This window comes from Strix aluco, chromosome 4 (assembly GCF_031877795.1).
Source record: "Strix aluco isolate bStrAlu1 chromosome 4, bStrAlu1.hap1, whole genome shotgun sequence".
In the NCBI taxonomy this organism is placed as follows: Eukaryota; Metazoa; Chordata; class Aves; order Strigiformes; family Strigidae; genus Strix; species Strix aluco.
The window spans coordinates 120,584,865-120,598,619 of record NC_133934.1 but is presented as its reverse complement, the minus strand read 5'-3'; the positions used below and the strand labels follow the sequence as shown (position 1 = coordinate 120,598,619).

Genomic DNA, 13,755 nt, shown 5'->3' with positions numbered 1-13,755 from the left:
ACGTGTCTTAAGGCTCAGTTTGGTAATGTTGTGGTGGCTCTTTTCACAATGTCACTGCTCACAGGAATGAGACAGAAGTGATGAAGTCACAGATGGGTCTGTTTACTTGATGAAAAACACTTTTACCAACAAATCTAACACCTTACCTGAGCAAGTCCTCCTGTCTTTGCCCAGGTTGGGTATTTAACTCCCCAGCTGGAGGCTTAAATCTGAGTCAGAGCACAGAATCACAGAATCACCTAGACCTTGAAGATCACCTAGTCCAACCATTAACCAAACACTGACCGTTCTCAACTCCACCCTATCCCTCAGTTCTATGTCAGCCCAACTCTTAAACACATTACAGTAGGTTTCGTAGCTCATCATCACACACAAACCCTGAACCTCTAAACTGCCACCAGCCCATCACTCACAGCTGCTGAATGTTCAGCAGCAGTTTCTATCCCTTTCTTCAGTGACTCACACCCACAGTCGGAAATCCAGGATGTTCAACCGGCAGTAGCAAAGCTCTGGGGGTGCAAACTCTTAAGACTGAACTAAGCACCTGCCCTCTCTGAAGCCTAGGGGCAAGAGTGTTAAAACATGCTTAAGTTTTAATAAATGCAATTTAAGAACCTTCCCTTTATACAGCTTTATTCATCTTTGGATTTCACAATTGAGAGTTGTTTCTATACAGGAAAATGCTGAAGTAATTTTTTACAAAGATTTACATTCTAGAATGTATTAAGTATATAATCTTTATCCTGTAAAACTACATTTAAATATTTTTCTACACTTTGAAGAGAAATGTTAAATGACAGTCAAGAAGCTTTTAAACAGTTTCCAATTAATCTACAGATCTGTGATGTATTTAAAGATGCCTTTTTCAGCAGAAAGATCATACAGGGTTCTGGAAACTTTGTTTTGGAAAAGCAGAACCAAATTGATTTGTGGTTGGTAAAGATAAAGGATTTACACAACTGACCTATTAAGAAAACATAATAAAGCACACTAACGCTCATTACAAGTTACTTGATGAAATCACAGTGAATTACTACTCCTTGTTACAAAGGGAGGCAAGACAAACAGGCAAAGTCCGAATAGGATTTCATCCATAGCTGTGACAAGCAGTAACTACACACGGAGATCAAAATGCAAAATCTTAAAGCCAACTGTGGAAGGTTTATTTTTTTTCTTTTTTAAAATCAAACATGAAATCCACATATGGGGGGGGGGGGGGGGGGGGGGGGATGTTTCTCCTCAAGAAGGATACACTGACATTACAAATGGTTTTCTGGTTTTGCTGTTGTTGGGTTCTGGTTTTGTTTTCTAAACCAGGTGCTAGAAAACAGAAAATACCATTCCTGACTGCACAGAACTCATCTGGCTTAATTATACTGTAACCTACCACCACTGCTGTATCATGCTTCTACTACATAATTTAAAACTAAAGACTTACTGACTTTCCATGCTTGAATTGGGACTTGAGTATAAATATAGGGAGCCTAAGGATAGATCTGGTTTTAAAAACTACTTCACTGTGCTTGTTCCATGCTGTATACAATTTTTAGGCTCTCTCACTTGTATGTGCCAGCACAAATGACAGAGCAGCTTTGAGCTTCCTGATGTAGCTGGAGCATTAAATGAGCTTCCAACTATATTCTCTAAATATTTCTTATTTAAAAGCAGCCATAACTAGCGAGCAGTTTTGCAGCTTCACTACGAACATAAGCATCTTCTCAGCAGCTTGTGTCCTTTGACCTCTATCAGATGGTGGCAGTGTGTTTTGCTTCTTGCTTTGTTGTTTCGGGCTTTTTTTTCAAAGAACTATTGACCTTGACTATTCCGTGTACTGAGACTATTATGAATGATTTGAGGAGGAAAAAAATAAATGTAGATGTTCAAGATTTCCCTCAATTCTAAACTAATTTTTTAAAAAAGCCAATGTTTATACTAATACTTCTATAAGTCTGTGACAATGTAAAGTTGCTACAATGAAACGGTAAACTTCACAGCGTGACATCTTTTAACATTTATTCTCTCAGTACAGGCTAACATTACCAAAAATGCAGTTCTCTTAGCAGCTTTCAGACGAAGTACATGACCTGCATAACAAAAACTAAAGTAACTTGAACTCATCAAGTATTGTAAACACTTCCAACGAAGCACTGCACACCCCTTTTACTATATATTTACAACAGAACCAAACCATTTTCAAAATTACTGGATTCAAATGGTACAATTTAAGCACAAATCCTTCTCAAGCTTAAAACCATTTTAATTTACCACCATTCAGGAGGGCTTGGGGGAAAGGGGAGGGCGTTGATTGTTTTAAGAAAAGGTACAAACTGTAGATAATGCGTCCAACTGTTTTTCTGCTAAGTGCTTTGTTCTATCACTGCAGTACTGCAAGCACAAACATCACAGCAATAGTTCAGTTATTCCTCTAAAAGAGGAGCAAATCATGAAACAGTTACATTTTACAATAATATTTAGTAAGATCTAAACTCAAGACCAAATATTGCCAATATTCCTAAAGACTAGTACACAACCAGACAGACAGAAGGGCAATAGGCACCTTTCCATCAGTTACAATTCGACGTACGATTCATCCTACGCACGACGTCGCTGACTGTACCCCAGAGCCAGCCACTGTTTGTAGGAGAATCTCGAGGAACTGGCCTAACCTGGAGTCCTCGTTACGTTTTTCATGACTTTCACCCTTACAGTTCTGGGCAAGGACAAACATGCTAGATTAAAAACACAACAGCACTACCAAGGTTGCAGTTTTCCTAAAGATGTCTGTCAATTTTGAAGGTCTTTTCTAGTTTTCAGTTTCATCAGAGCTGTTGATTTAGTTTGACCTCCAAGAATTATACAATTGCATATTCTGGTTTTATACTTTATGCAGACTCTTAGCTACAACTGGAACAGAAGAAATTCAGAAAAACTTAGATAAAAGCAAACTAAGAAGCCCACCTGAAATTTAAATGTATACAAACCATGTCCTGACAGTATTTAATTCACGATTCAAACACAAGGAAGGTGGGCCTTAACTTTGTTTTTGCACTTTGCAAGTTCCTCTCAAACTGCAAACAGCTAATTAACTCATAACTGTAAGGATTTGGCTATCATTCTTGGGGATTTATGGAATTTGTTTCTTCTCTGAAAAAAAAAAATAACCTTTTAAATGTAAGAATTGTTTAATAAGCAGTAGCTCAACAACTTAATCTTCTAGCACACTTTAAAGCACTATGTAAAGGTTTAAAACATTTAAAAGCACAGTACTAGTAATGCCACCAACAGTAAGATCCTGAACAAGAAAGTTCCCTCACTATCACCATCAACATACCATGGTCTTGCATTTTAAAAATTTAATGTACATCATAATCTGGTATGATTAAATATTTTATTGCTATGTACACAAGGGGTTTTTTTGAGAGGCTGTAAAAGTAATTTTCCTTCAAAGTTGAAAGATGAATGTAAAAAACACATTCTTCAATTTCTTTTAAGTAATTCCTTACTACCCAAATCAGCTCTGTGTCTAGAGAGTTTTGTGGGTTTTTTTGGAAGCTCTGAGTGCAGCACTGAGCTCTACAGCACCGTTACAAGGCCCGCCGAGAGCATGGCGCTGGCGGGACAGGGGCTGACTGCAAGGGGAGTTTGCAGCGGGAGTTTCTGATGGCTATGGCCGAAGGGAGGTGACACCTTCGCCGGCTGCTGGGCGAAGCGAGGGCTGCGGCAGGGTTCTCCTGCCGTCCTGCCACTTGGGCACGGGTACCCAGCCCGCCTGGAGCTCGGCGTACAGCTCCTCCTGCAGAGCCAGCTCAGTCTGGCCTCGTGCAGAAAACCAAATTCATCACTGGGTGCATACAACATGCTTTGCTTTGGGGGGGGGGGGGGAAATGTATATATATTATGTATTCTTTAATATAAAAAGCTCTTAACAAAAAGATTAAAACTCAAAAGTCTACATTATATGAGTATATATTGTTAAGATAACTGAGCAGCAATCTGCTCTCGCTCGAGTTCATTAATGAATTGCACTACTCTGTGCTAAAACATCTACATATTAGCAGCATCATATCTCACTGTTTCTAAACTGTCTTTATAGCAGGTATACCATACACAGCTTTCTTTAAAGAGATGCTAATAAGGTACCTCCTGGTAAACACAGTCAAGTGCATTACATATACAACTTTTTGCATCACGTATTGTAACACAACTTAAAACCAGATGCAAAGCCAGTCAAAATACTTCTATGAAGTACTAATTCTAATGACTCTTCACAGCCAGTTCAAATACTAAAACTTGCTTACGTCCCTCTGGTTTACCTCCTTCAGTTGGCACTAACCTTGAATGAATATTCCAGCTTTTCCCAAAGTTAATTTCATTCAGCATTTTCTAACTCACAACTGTGACCACAAATACATTTGTACACATGCTGGTTATTTTTCTTACTTTCTCATCCGACTTCACATGAATAAGGATTTTTACAAAAGATGAACAAAATTACAAGCTTTACAGAAAAGCAAAAGGAAATACTAGTGTCTATAAAATACTTAAAAACATACATACTTAGATCCAGCAGCAGTCCTATATACAGACAGCATATATATTAACTGTAAGTAGATTTAACACGGACATGTGGTCAAACGAGTTGCTTGCCACTTATGGCCATCTAGTGCCTCCACCAGGGCCCTTAGGATTTGAGTGGTCCTTTGCACAGCAGTTACTCCACAGTGTAACAGTTTGGAGTGCAGTTCCCTGCTTCTGCTGTCATCAGCTATTACGGAGAAAGGCAGGATTTGGGATCAGCATACGGAAATGCTGGAGCACTTTCAGCACACAGAGAATGGGATTGTGAATTCCAGTGGACAAGCAAGAAAGTCAACCTGAGGCTTGATGTTTCCCTAAGAGCAACAGCAGCTGCTCTGGGACAGCTGCAGTCCAAAACTTCTGTATTCTTCAACCACACAAGGTAAAGGTCAAAACATTTTCCGTTTCTTCTGATCAACATGAACTGTCCTGTCTCCATCAACTATTGTGCCCTAAGACTTATATCAACAAGTAGCAAAGTTACGGTCACAGGTATTGCTATTCATGCTAGCTGTATGTCGTGTAACCCCAACCATCTCTTCTGTAAAATTTAACAGCTCAATCTAGTGGTTAAGTAAGCCGTGTCTAAGTGCTGTTTTGCCAGCTAGGGTTTCTAACATGACAATAATCAGTGGTGCAAAGGGAAGCCCCACCAATACAGTATGCTCAATTTGACTTTATACAGTAATGCGCATAAATTTATCCTTTTCTCATTCCAGCACTGTATGTATTTATTGCTACACAATTTTGCCTGCATTTTCAAACAACTTTGCATTTTGGTATGCTTTAAATATGTTTGCATTTTTACATTTTTTTGGCTGCTGTAATACTCAGATCTATTAAAGAAATCAACATAAGTAGCATGAATGGGAGCAGTGCAATGAGCAATATATATCTATATAGTTTTCCTTTAGAAGAAAATACCCACTAATGCAGTGATTAAACTCATCCCTATTTAGAAAAGTAAAAACAGCAGTCCGTTGGAAAAAAAACAAATGAGAATCTACAAACTAGGTGTTCCTATACATAATGATGAGGAACCAAAGCTTTGAAGGTCTCAGTGCTTCTTTATTCACAAAGGAATATTAGCTAGCTTCTGTCCAAGAATCTCAATGCGCCAAATCAGTATGACTGACACTCAGAGCTCTCGAGTCTGTCAGACAATTATTTCGTTCCTGTGTGAAGGGGAAAAAAACAAACAAATAAATTAAGCAGATGTCCAGATAGTTCAAGCAAATAAACAAAACTACTAGCTTTAACAGGAACAAACAAGTATGAGGAACTACGGAGAACTGGCCTTGTTCGTGTTGGGTAGGGGGACTCTTTTCCCCATATTCTAATAAACATCTTTTTCTCCCAACTTTCAACTACCAATACTGATAAGATCTATTGATATGCACATATACCCTTTACAATCCTGATCCAAGTCTTACCAGAAATGCAAGTGCCCATCTATGGGAATTGCCAGGAGTGTCTATAGTGGGTGAACTAGAAAAGTTCACAAGAAGTGAGAACTAATTTTAATATCGCAGCATACACACCAACAATAATTTACTCTTCTGGAAGTCACATCAATTATATACTACAGATGCGGTTTAGGGGCACCTGGGGCATGGCATTTTGAAACCTTTGGCGCTATTGCTTCAAAGAATTACGCTTTACCCTGGACTTGGTTTTTGGCTGAACTTCACTCTAAGCAAAGTTTTGTACACATTTCACACCACAGAAAACTCTGCAGTACATTGATTAGAGGTAACATAGTTAAGACACCTTTATGCCACTCAACAGTAGATGAGAGCCATACAGTTTGGGCTTTCTTGCTACCGTAGGACAAATAGTGACGAAGATCCTCACGTACAGTTTTGTTAGTACAGAAGCAATTTTATCTTCCTAAAATTAGTTGGAGTTACTGTGTTAGTAAAATGCACAACAGTGTTTAGAACGCAGAACATTGCCAGCTTATTTGACAATATAAGAAACAGCGACTTATTAGGTAAAAACAGGAAATGGGAAGTGGCAATCGGGCACACCATATACAGTTAAGCAAAATAAGGAAGTTTCATATTAGCAGAAGCATAACATAGATCAGACAAACTTTCAGAGACTGCTCCTCTACAACCTCAGAAACAACTGAAGTTGCATTTAAGGGAATCTGAAAATGTACAGCAATCAAGATTATTGGGCCCTTTGCAATAACGGGGCTGAAGTAAAAATTACTTAGTAACTGGGCTTTAAAAGTTCCTGTATTTTTAAGTAGCATTTACAAGAACGCAAGATTCCAGAAGTTTCGTATCCACTGTAACAGTTAGACGATCCACAGCCAGAGACTGCTTGATATCATAAAAGCCAATGCTCTTCACTGGTCAGACTTAAGCACTTGCTTAAAATTAAGTATAATTCACAAAAGTGTTATGGAACAATGCCTTAAGCATATGCCTTAAACATCTTACAGAAGTAGGATCTTACCAATCGCTAGATGTTTGTTGTTTTATTATTTATCACACTCTTTTTATCTCAAACCCTACTAATGATATCTATTTTTGTAAGAGTATTGTAGGGCTTCTTACTTGAAAATGATCTTCAGTAGCCTTGCCACCCATGTTAAGAACATTCAGAGAACTGGCACGCTTCATGCTGCAACCAGGACAGTGAACATGCAAGGATAAACCAATCAGAATAGCTGAAAACTAACAGCTCTAAAAACATAAGTATAACAACGAGCAATGCACAGTTAAGGGAGTTTTAACAGTGCCCCAAAACTGATCTGAGGGATTCCCTTTAAGATAACTACATAACTTAGAATATGTTTATATTCAGTTCTAAATTACATACAAAACCAAAAAAATTACAAGCTCTTCAGAGCTTAAACATTTCAGGCAACTGATTTAATTTCAACTCAAAATCTCAATTTTTAAAGCATATCAAATTAATACACTGACTTAGCATTGATTTTTAATTAACTAATTCTCAGTTTCAACTTTGTGCAGCTTCTTATAAAAGCATCAAAACATTCAGACAGTTTAGGGAAAAAACGTGAAACATGAATAAGTTTATCGCATAGGCAGCATTTAACTTGGCAAAGCTACAACAAACATTAGTGTAGTACTTTCTGCCTCATCTAGGAAAGTCTCCAGAATCTATTTCAAAAAGCATTTCAAAATCTTTTATTTTAAACATTCCAAAGCGAAGGGAGATAAAATGGTTGGTGCTATGAACTCTGGTTATGATTTTGGCTTTACAATGCTCTGAGCAGTGGTAACAACAACCCTAGATTACCGTACTGAAAGAAACAGATGAGGAAAAACAAAATTAATCATCAACACAGGAGCTACTGACAGTCAAAATATCACTGTATTAACAGTAATATCTACTCCTGTTTGAGATGAGGATTAGTAGCTTATCTACATTTCTCAAACATATACAAAACTTAAGAAAAATATTTTAAAGCATGTGTAATAAAATTCAAGATTAGCCTTAAAATTCTTATCATCACGGTGAGAACAGGAATGTCTGATGTCCTTTATCCCAAAGTGTCTGTACATTACACAGAATGTTCTGTGTCAGCTTTGATTTTTCCCTAGATCTTTAACCACTTCCAAACTACTAAATGAGGGCTCTGTATACACATCTGATGCACTATTCACAAGACAATGAGGCCCTAAGCCTGCAGTACTACCTACAGCTTTAGAGACAACTGGCCGATGCAGAGTTTCCAATGCCTTCCAATACCATGGAAAGGTTTATCCATACAGATCACATCAGATTATTAACCAATTTTTCTTTCTACTGAAGCAAGACTACTAACAGTCAAAGTCAAGCATGAGCTTTAAACGCTTACATGAAGCAAGGGCTTAGCAGAATAATGAACCAAAACGCTAACACACACAGGCACCAGCTGCCACATAACACAGGCTTACTGGTTTTTCCTAGTATTAAATCTGAACGGTTCAACAAAAGCTAGAATGCACACAATTTGAAGTATTTGACATAAGTGTTAGCAACAACAAAGCAAGGACTCATGCATGGTATACACCTCTCATTTATTCAAGGAAACGTACAACAGAGGTTATATATGAAAGTCAAAGTAAGTTAATCTGTAAAACACAAACAAAACATTACATAAAACTCTCCAAAAGAGCATAAAGGTTTATGGAAAACCTTCCAGGGAAACAGAAAATCCACCAGTAAAAATTTACACACATTTCTAGGCTCTCGCTGAAGTGCCAATTAAAAAAAATTTTTAATCACACATGAGATACTAGTTTGTTTGTGGGTTGGTGGTTGTTTGGTTTTGCTTGTTTGTTTGTTTTCTTAAAAAACAACATACTTAGGAACTTTAATCTGGCAAATGTACTTTTAATCATTCCATGTTAGAAACTTGACTGCACAAATAGCATGCAGTTGTTTTTCTGGTGCATAAGTTATAGCAATAATGAAAGCTTTTTTTTAAGCTACAAATCTTAACTGTTCTGCTCTATGATCAAAATTTTAAAAGTGACAAAAATCAAACATAACACTAATTAAGGAAAGTTAAAATTATTACAGAACTGAATTCTGAAATATGATAAAGAAAGAACGAACTGATAACATGCTTCAGGTATTGTATGTTTCAATAAACAGTTCTTAAGAGATCTGCTCATTGTCAAAAAGGCTTTTGCATTATTTTAGAGAAACAATTTCCCTGATGAGTTTTCCACTTTATTCTCTTCAACCTTCTGTATCAAGCAACCACATGAAAACTAAGTCTGTCTTTCATGCTGTGCTATGAATGTACTTCTATTTGAGTATTTCTCACTCAGAATCACATCAGCACTGCCAATTACTATTTACAGAAGCACAGAATAAGCAACAGGTGTAAATCAATTTCAAAATAAAGCCTTCATAGAGACACAGGCAGGGAATGCAGAGGTGTACTGGTAAGGAGAGAGGCACACATGTCTTCCATCTAGAGTGGCTGACTTCACAGCAAAAATTATTTATATGTGTGCTATGTCAGTACTGTAATATTCAGCTATCAAGCACACTAAAAATGAAAGGTTTGCATAATCCAAACTGAATTTCCCTTTTATTAAACTCAGAAGTAGAAAAAAAATTATTTACTAAAAGTTTCTTCAGAAAATAAAATCAAAATGACTTATTGGAATATCAGTATGTACAGCTATGCTTCACAATCTACAAAGCTGGTGTTTAATACCAAAAATCTTTGCATTTGTTATTAAAACCAGCTAATATAAATTAGGATTAAAAAATGTCTCTCTCTTACAAGAACAGAAATTGTAATATTTCTTGTCTTAACACACTCAACATGCCTACCTCCTACATAAAAGCCTATCAATGCAATTGCAAATTTTAAGAATAAATTATTGAGAACTACAGTGACATCTGAAAAACAAGAATACTTCGTCAAAAAGGGAAAGCAAGAAAAATATTGCTTTGTCTTCAAATTTGTTTCACATTAACTTCTTTATTTGAGGAAATCTTATCTGGTGATACAGATCCCACAATACAATTGATGTTAATGTGGGTAGATTACTTCTGCATTGGTCAAAGAACACTACTGAAGTGCAGACAATAAAAAGGCACAGGAGTTCCTATAGGACACTGCAAAGCCAAATGTCTTCAGTTACATGCAAGCACAATTTCCTACACATTTAATTACGGAGTTACTTTACCTGCAGAAAAAGTTAGCTCTATTTACTACAGAGAACAAGGAATAAAACTCTTGGCTTTTAAGAAACTGAAAACCTTTCCATGTCTCACAAAAATTAGGAGAAAAATGCAAAATTAGCTATGAATATATGCATCTATTCATACAAGAATATACCTGAACTATGATGTATGAACTCTAGACAGAACTGAATAGAAACAGAAAACCAATGTTTAAAAATGCTGTATAAAAATGTATAAACGTATAAAAACTAAAGACAAAGTAGGACATCCCTTTTATTCTATTTTAGCTTGCATTTGCTTGTTTTTCCTAACGCATTTTACGTTTACATATTTCCTTCTAATCGTATGCTTTTCACAGTTTATTCCCAATCTATCATCTCGGAGGCAGTTCTCATTGATGTATCAATAAATGAAAAGGGATTTTTGAACTTGAATTTGAATCGCTGCCTTCAACATCAAGACTCTGGCAGCTGAGAGTGAGATTTTAATTAACTATTATAAAAATCAAATCAGGCTGAATTTGAAACAGATAAGTGAGGAAGCGAATTCTACATGTACCCAATGTTTTACGGCCTCATAAAAACACTAAAGCAAAGCTTCACTCCTGGAGCACTTAACAACACATTGAGACCCTGCCTCAAGATCACTGTCTCATCTACTATATTACTCATAGATCCAGTTGCTCCATCAGAAGTTACTCCAAGTTTTCCTTTTTAACTGTTCTAAAGCCTAGGTTCAAAATCCCACTGTCATACAGTTTCCTGTCAACTAAATGAGTTACTGTTTTCCACATCAAGGGGAAAAAACCCTACAAAACTGACTGCAATTAAGTTGGGGGCAAGAGGGAACACCCATGAGTGCTATTACAAAAAACAGTAGTACATTTTAATGTGTACTTCTCTGCAGCAGCCAATAAATGATTAATGTGTTTATGCATTTATCGGAAATATTACATAAACCCAAATCCATAATCACATGGTAAACAGGAAGGAGTGAGAAGTCAGATTCATTAAAATTTGAATTTTTACCACTGACTTCATGAAACCAAAACATTAACGAGCGGCACAATTAGGTTCAAGTTTTTCAACATTTTCCTCTGCTCTCTGAAATCTGGGTTTTTCAAAAATAGAAACTGAGAAGGGCTCAAGTCAGTAATTCTCTTTATACCCACAGTAATATATCAAGCTATACCAAAAACATACCAAGATATTAGGCAATATCAAGAATGTTAGCTGTGGGTTTTACTGTATTGAAGCTTTTCTTGTAAAAATCAGTAACATTTATTATTCTTCACTGCTGTGTGAAAAGGAGAATTTTGCTGGCAACTAACATCAATAATTCTATGAGGCCTTTCTATTCTTCAAGTGGCTAAAGCAGTAAAAAGGAAAGAAACACTATTAGAATTAACTCTTAAAAGCCAATATAATGATGTTACAAAACTTTAATTATAAATTTAATAAATTATTTCCTATTTTATTTTTAAGATATAGATCTATACGATATGCAGTTAGCTAAGCAGAGAAGAAAACACTATCCTAGGTACTACACTAGGCTACATGGGGGCACAGAACAAGGGCACACCAGCACAGCTAAGAGCAGATAATTACCCTGGATTCTTTGGTTCACTGTCCCGTGAACTTCCTCCCTTCAGCTTTCTAACCAGCTTCTCACTGCTGCGTCTAATGGAAGCACGAAGTTTGCTAAAGGAACCACTGCGTTTTAAAGATCCAGTGCCATCCTGAAAAAAATTGAACAAATGTGAAACTGCAAAAGTTTGTTGCCCTCCCCCAAACCTGGCTCAAAAACATTCCATTGATGAATATATTTTTTTTATTGCTATTAATATATACTTGGTACAATTACTTAAACACATAATACCATATAGCTACAACTTTACAAAGACAAAAGGGCTCCTTCCAAATTGTAACATAGGTTTCTAAAATGTGAAGACATGCTCAAGCCATGATTCGTAATAATTAATAAAAACCCATCACAGCAGTCAAACAATTCACCATCACCATGTCACCATTTCGTATGAGCGCACTGCGGTTAACAGAGTACAAGCCCCAAGCAAAAGCACTCCATCAGATCAGTCTAAGAAGAAAATGGTTTCATTCTTTCTAAGTATCTACATTACTTGCAAACATGTTTGATTAATCCTAAAATCAAACAAATTAAACAAAGATATTTCTGATCAGAAACATGTATGGTTAAATTCCTGTGCTTCATTTTAACTTTCACCAAAGAAAATGTAAAACATGATGAAATTAACTTTTTCATAGATTGCATTCATGTTTTACACTGCTGTGCTGATCCAAAGAAGCTTCCAACTGACCACAATTCTATTTTTAAATGTTTTACTCTTAAATAAAATGCAACTGTTTAGTAAGATTAGAAGTGACCACTTCCTACTTCATAGAAATCCTATATGATTATGAAGAATTGTAAAGGAATTGTAAAAGAAGAAAGTAAAGTACTACTAAGCAGACAAAGACAGACACCTGAGTTGGAGTGAGTTTATTAGAAGTTAGAAAGACAAATACACAAATCACTGAACACCAAGATTAGTAGAGAAAAGCATAATTGCCAAAATCTCACACAAAGACTAAACAGCAATGCTACTTTAGAATAATCATAAGTGAAGACATCCAGAGTTCCATATTGATGTTAACCATGTAATAGGTCTCTAAATACATTTTAAAGCACTTGAAGAACATGCCTTACTTTTACGGGTTTTGTTTTTCTCCTGTAAAGATCACCATCATGCCATTTCAATAATACCTTGTGTGATACTTTTAACTACCTTTTTTCCATAGTGAACAGCTACTTATAGAGTTCATTGTTACTTGGTTGTTTTTTGTGTTTTCTTACTAATGTATTACACAGCAAATGGTTGTAATAACATTTTGTATGACTAGATACATATCTGGCAAAGCTACACATGTACAGAAATAGAAAACCAAAAAAAAGACACCAGCACTGAAGGAATGGCCAGTTTACAGGGAAGTGTAGCTCTGACAAGAATCTTAAGGGGTTTGCTAAAACACAGCAGTCAGTACTGAAGAGAGAAGTTAAAGCTTGAAGATGGTGCACGCCCGTCATGCAGGAGACAGTATAAGAATCACAAAAGGCATCTAGGCCTGTCAGAAATGGAGAGAGAAAAACTGAATGAAACTGTTGGGAAAAATTCAACAGTTTTCAATTTTGAACAGTTATGTTAACAGTATTTCTAGGTCACATTCAAAATAATTTTTTCCAGAGTAAGTATTTGGACTGCCCTTAAGGACAAAGCGCAGGCCCTTGCAATTACCAGAACGTACATCTTCATACAGTTCCACCTACATCACTAATATGCGACTTACGAATGAGCACGAATGATGCTGTGCATTCCTTAAGTTAGAATTTGTATAAAATACAAAACACCTTCAAGAAGGAATAGCTTTAGTATTACGTTTTGTAAACAAAGAAAGGATTATTTTTTTTTTCAGCTGACATTAACACAAAAAT

At 36.3% G+C, this 13,755-nt stretch overlaps 1 protein-coding gene across 9 annotated transcripts in view; it reads right to left on the bottom strand.

Annotated features, from left to right (window-relative positions):
• Positions 1–616: 616 nt before the first annotated feature.
• KLC1 (kinesin light chain 1) overlaps positions 617–13,755 on the bottom strand; it is a 53,630-nt gene continuing 40,491 nt past the window's right edge. For 5 of the 9 annotated variants that reach the window (XM_074825223.1, XM_074825225.1, XM_074825222.1 and 2 more), the window contains exons 14-16: positions 11,856–11,986; positions 7,146–7,212; positions 617–5,753 (exon numbers count right to left, since the gene is read on the bottom strand). In XM_074825223.1, coding sequence (XP_074681324.1) covers positions 5,688–5,753; positions 7,146–7,212; positions 11,856–11,986 — 264 coding nt within the window. In that variant the 3' untranslated portion in view covers positions 617–5,687. Of the gene's footprint in view, positions 5,754–7,145; positions 7,213–11,855; positions 11,987–12,750; positions 13,389–13,755 lie in introns of those variants that run through there. The other 4 variants (XM_074825229.1, XM_074825227.1, XM_074825230.1 and 1 more) reach the window with 2 other exon arrangements.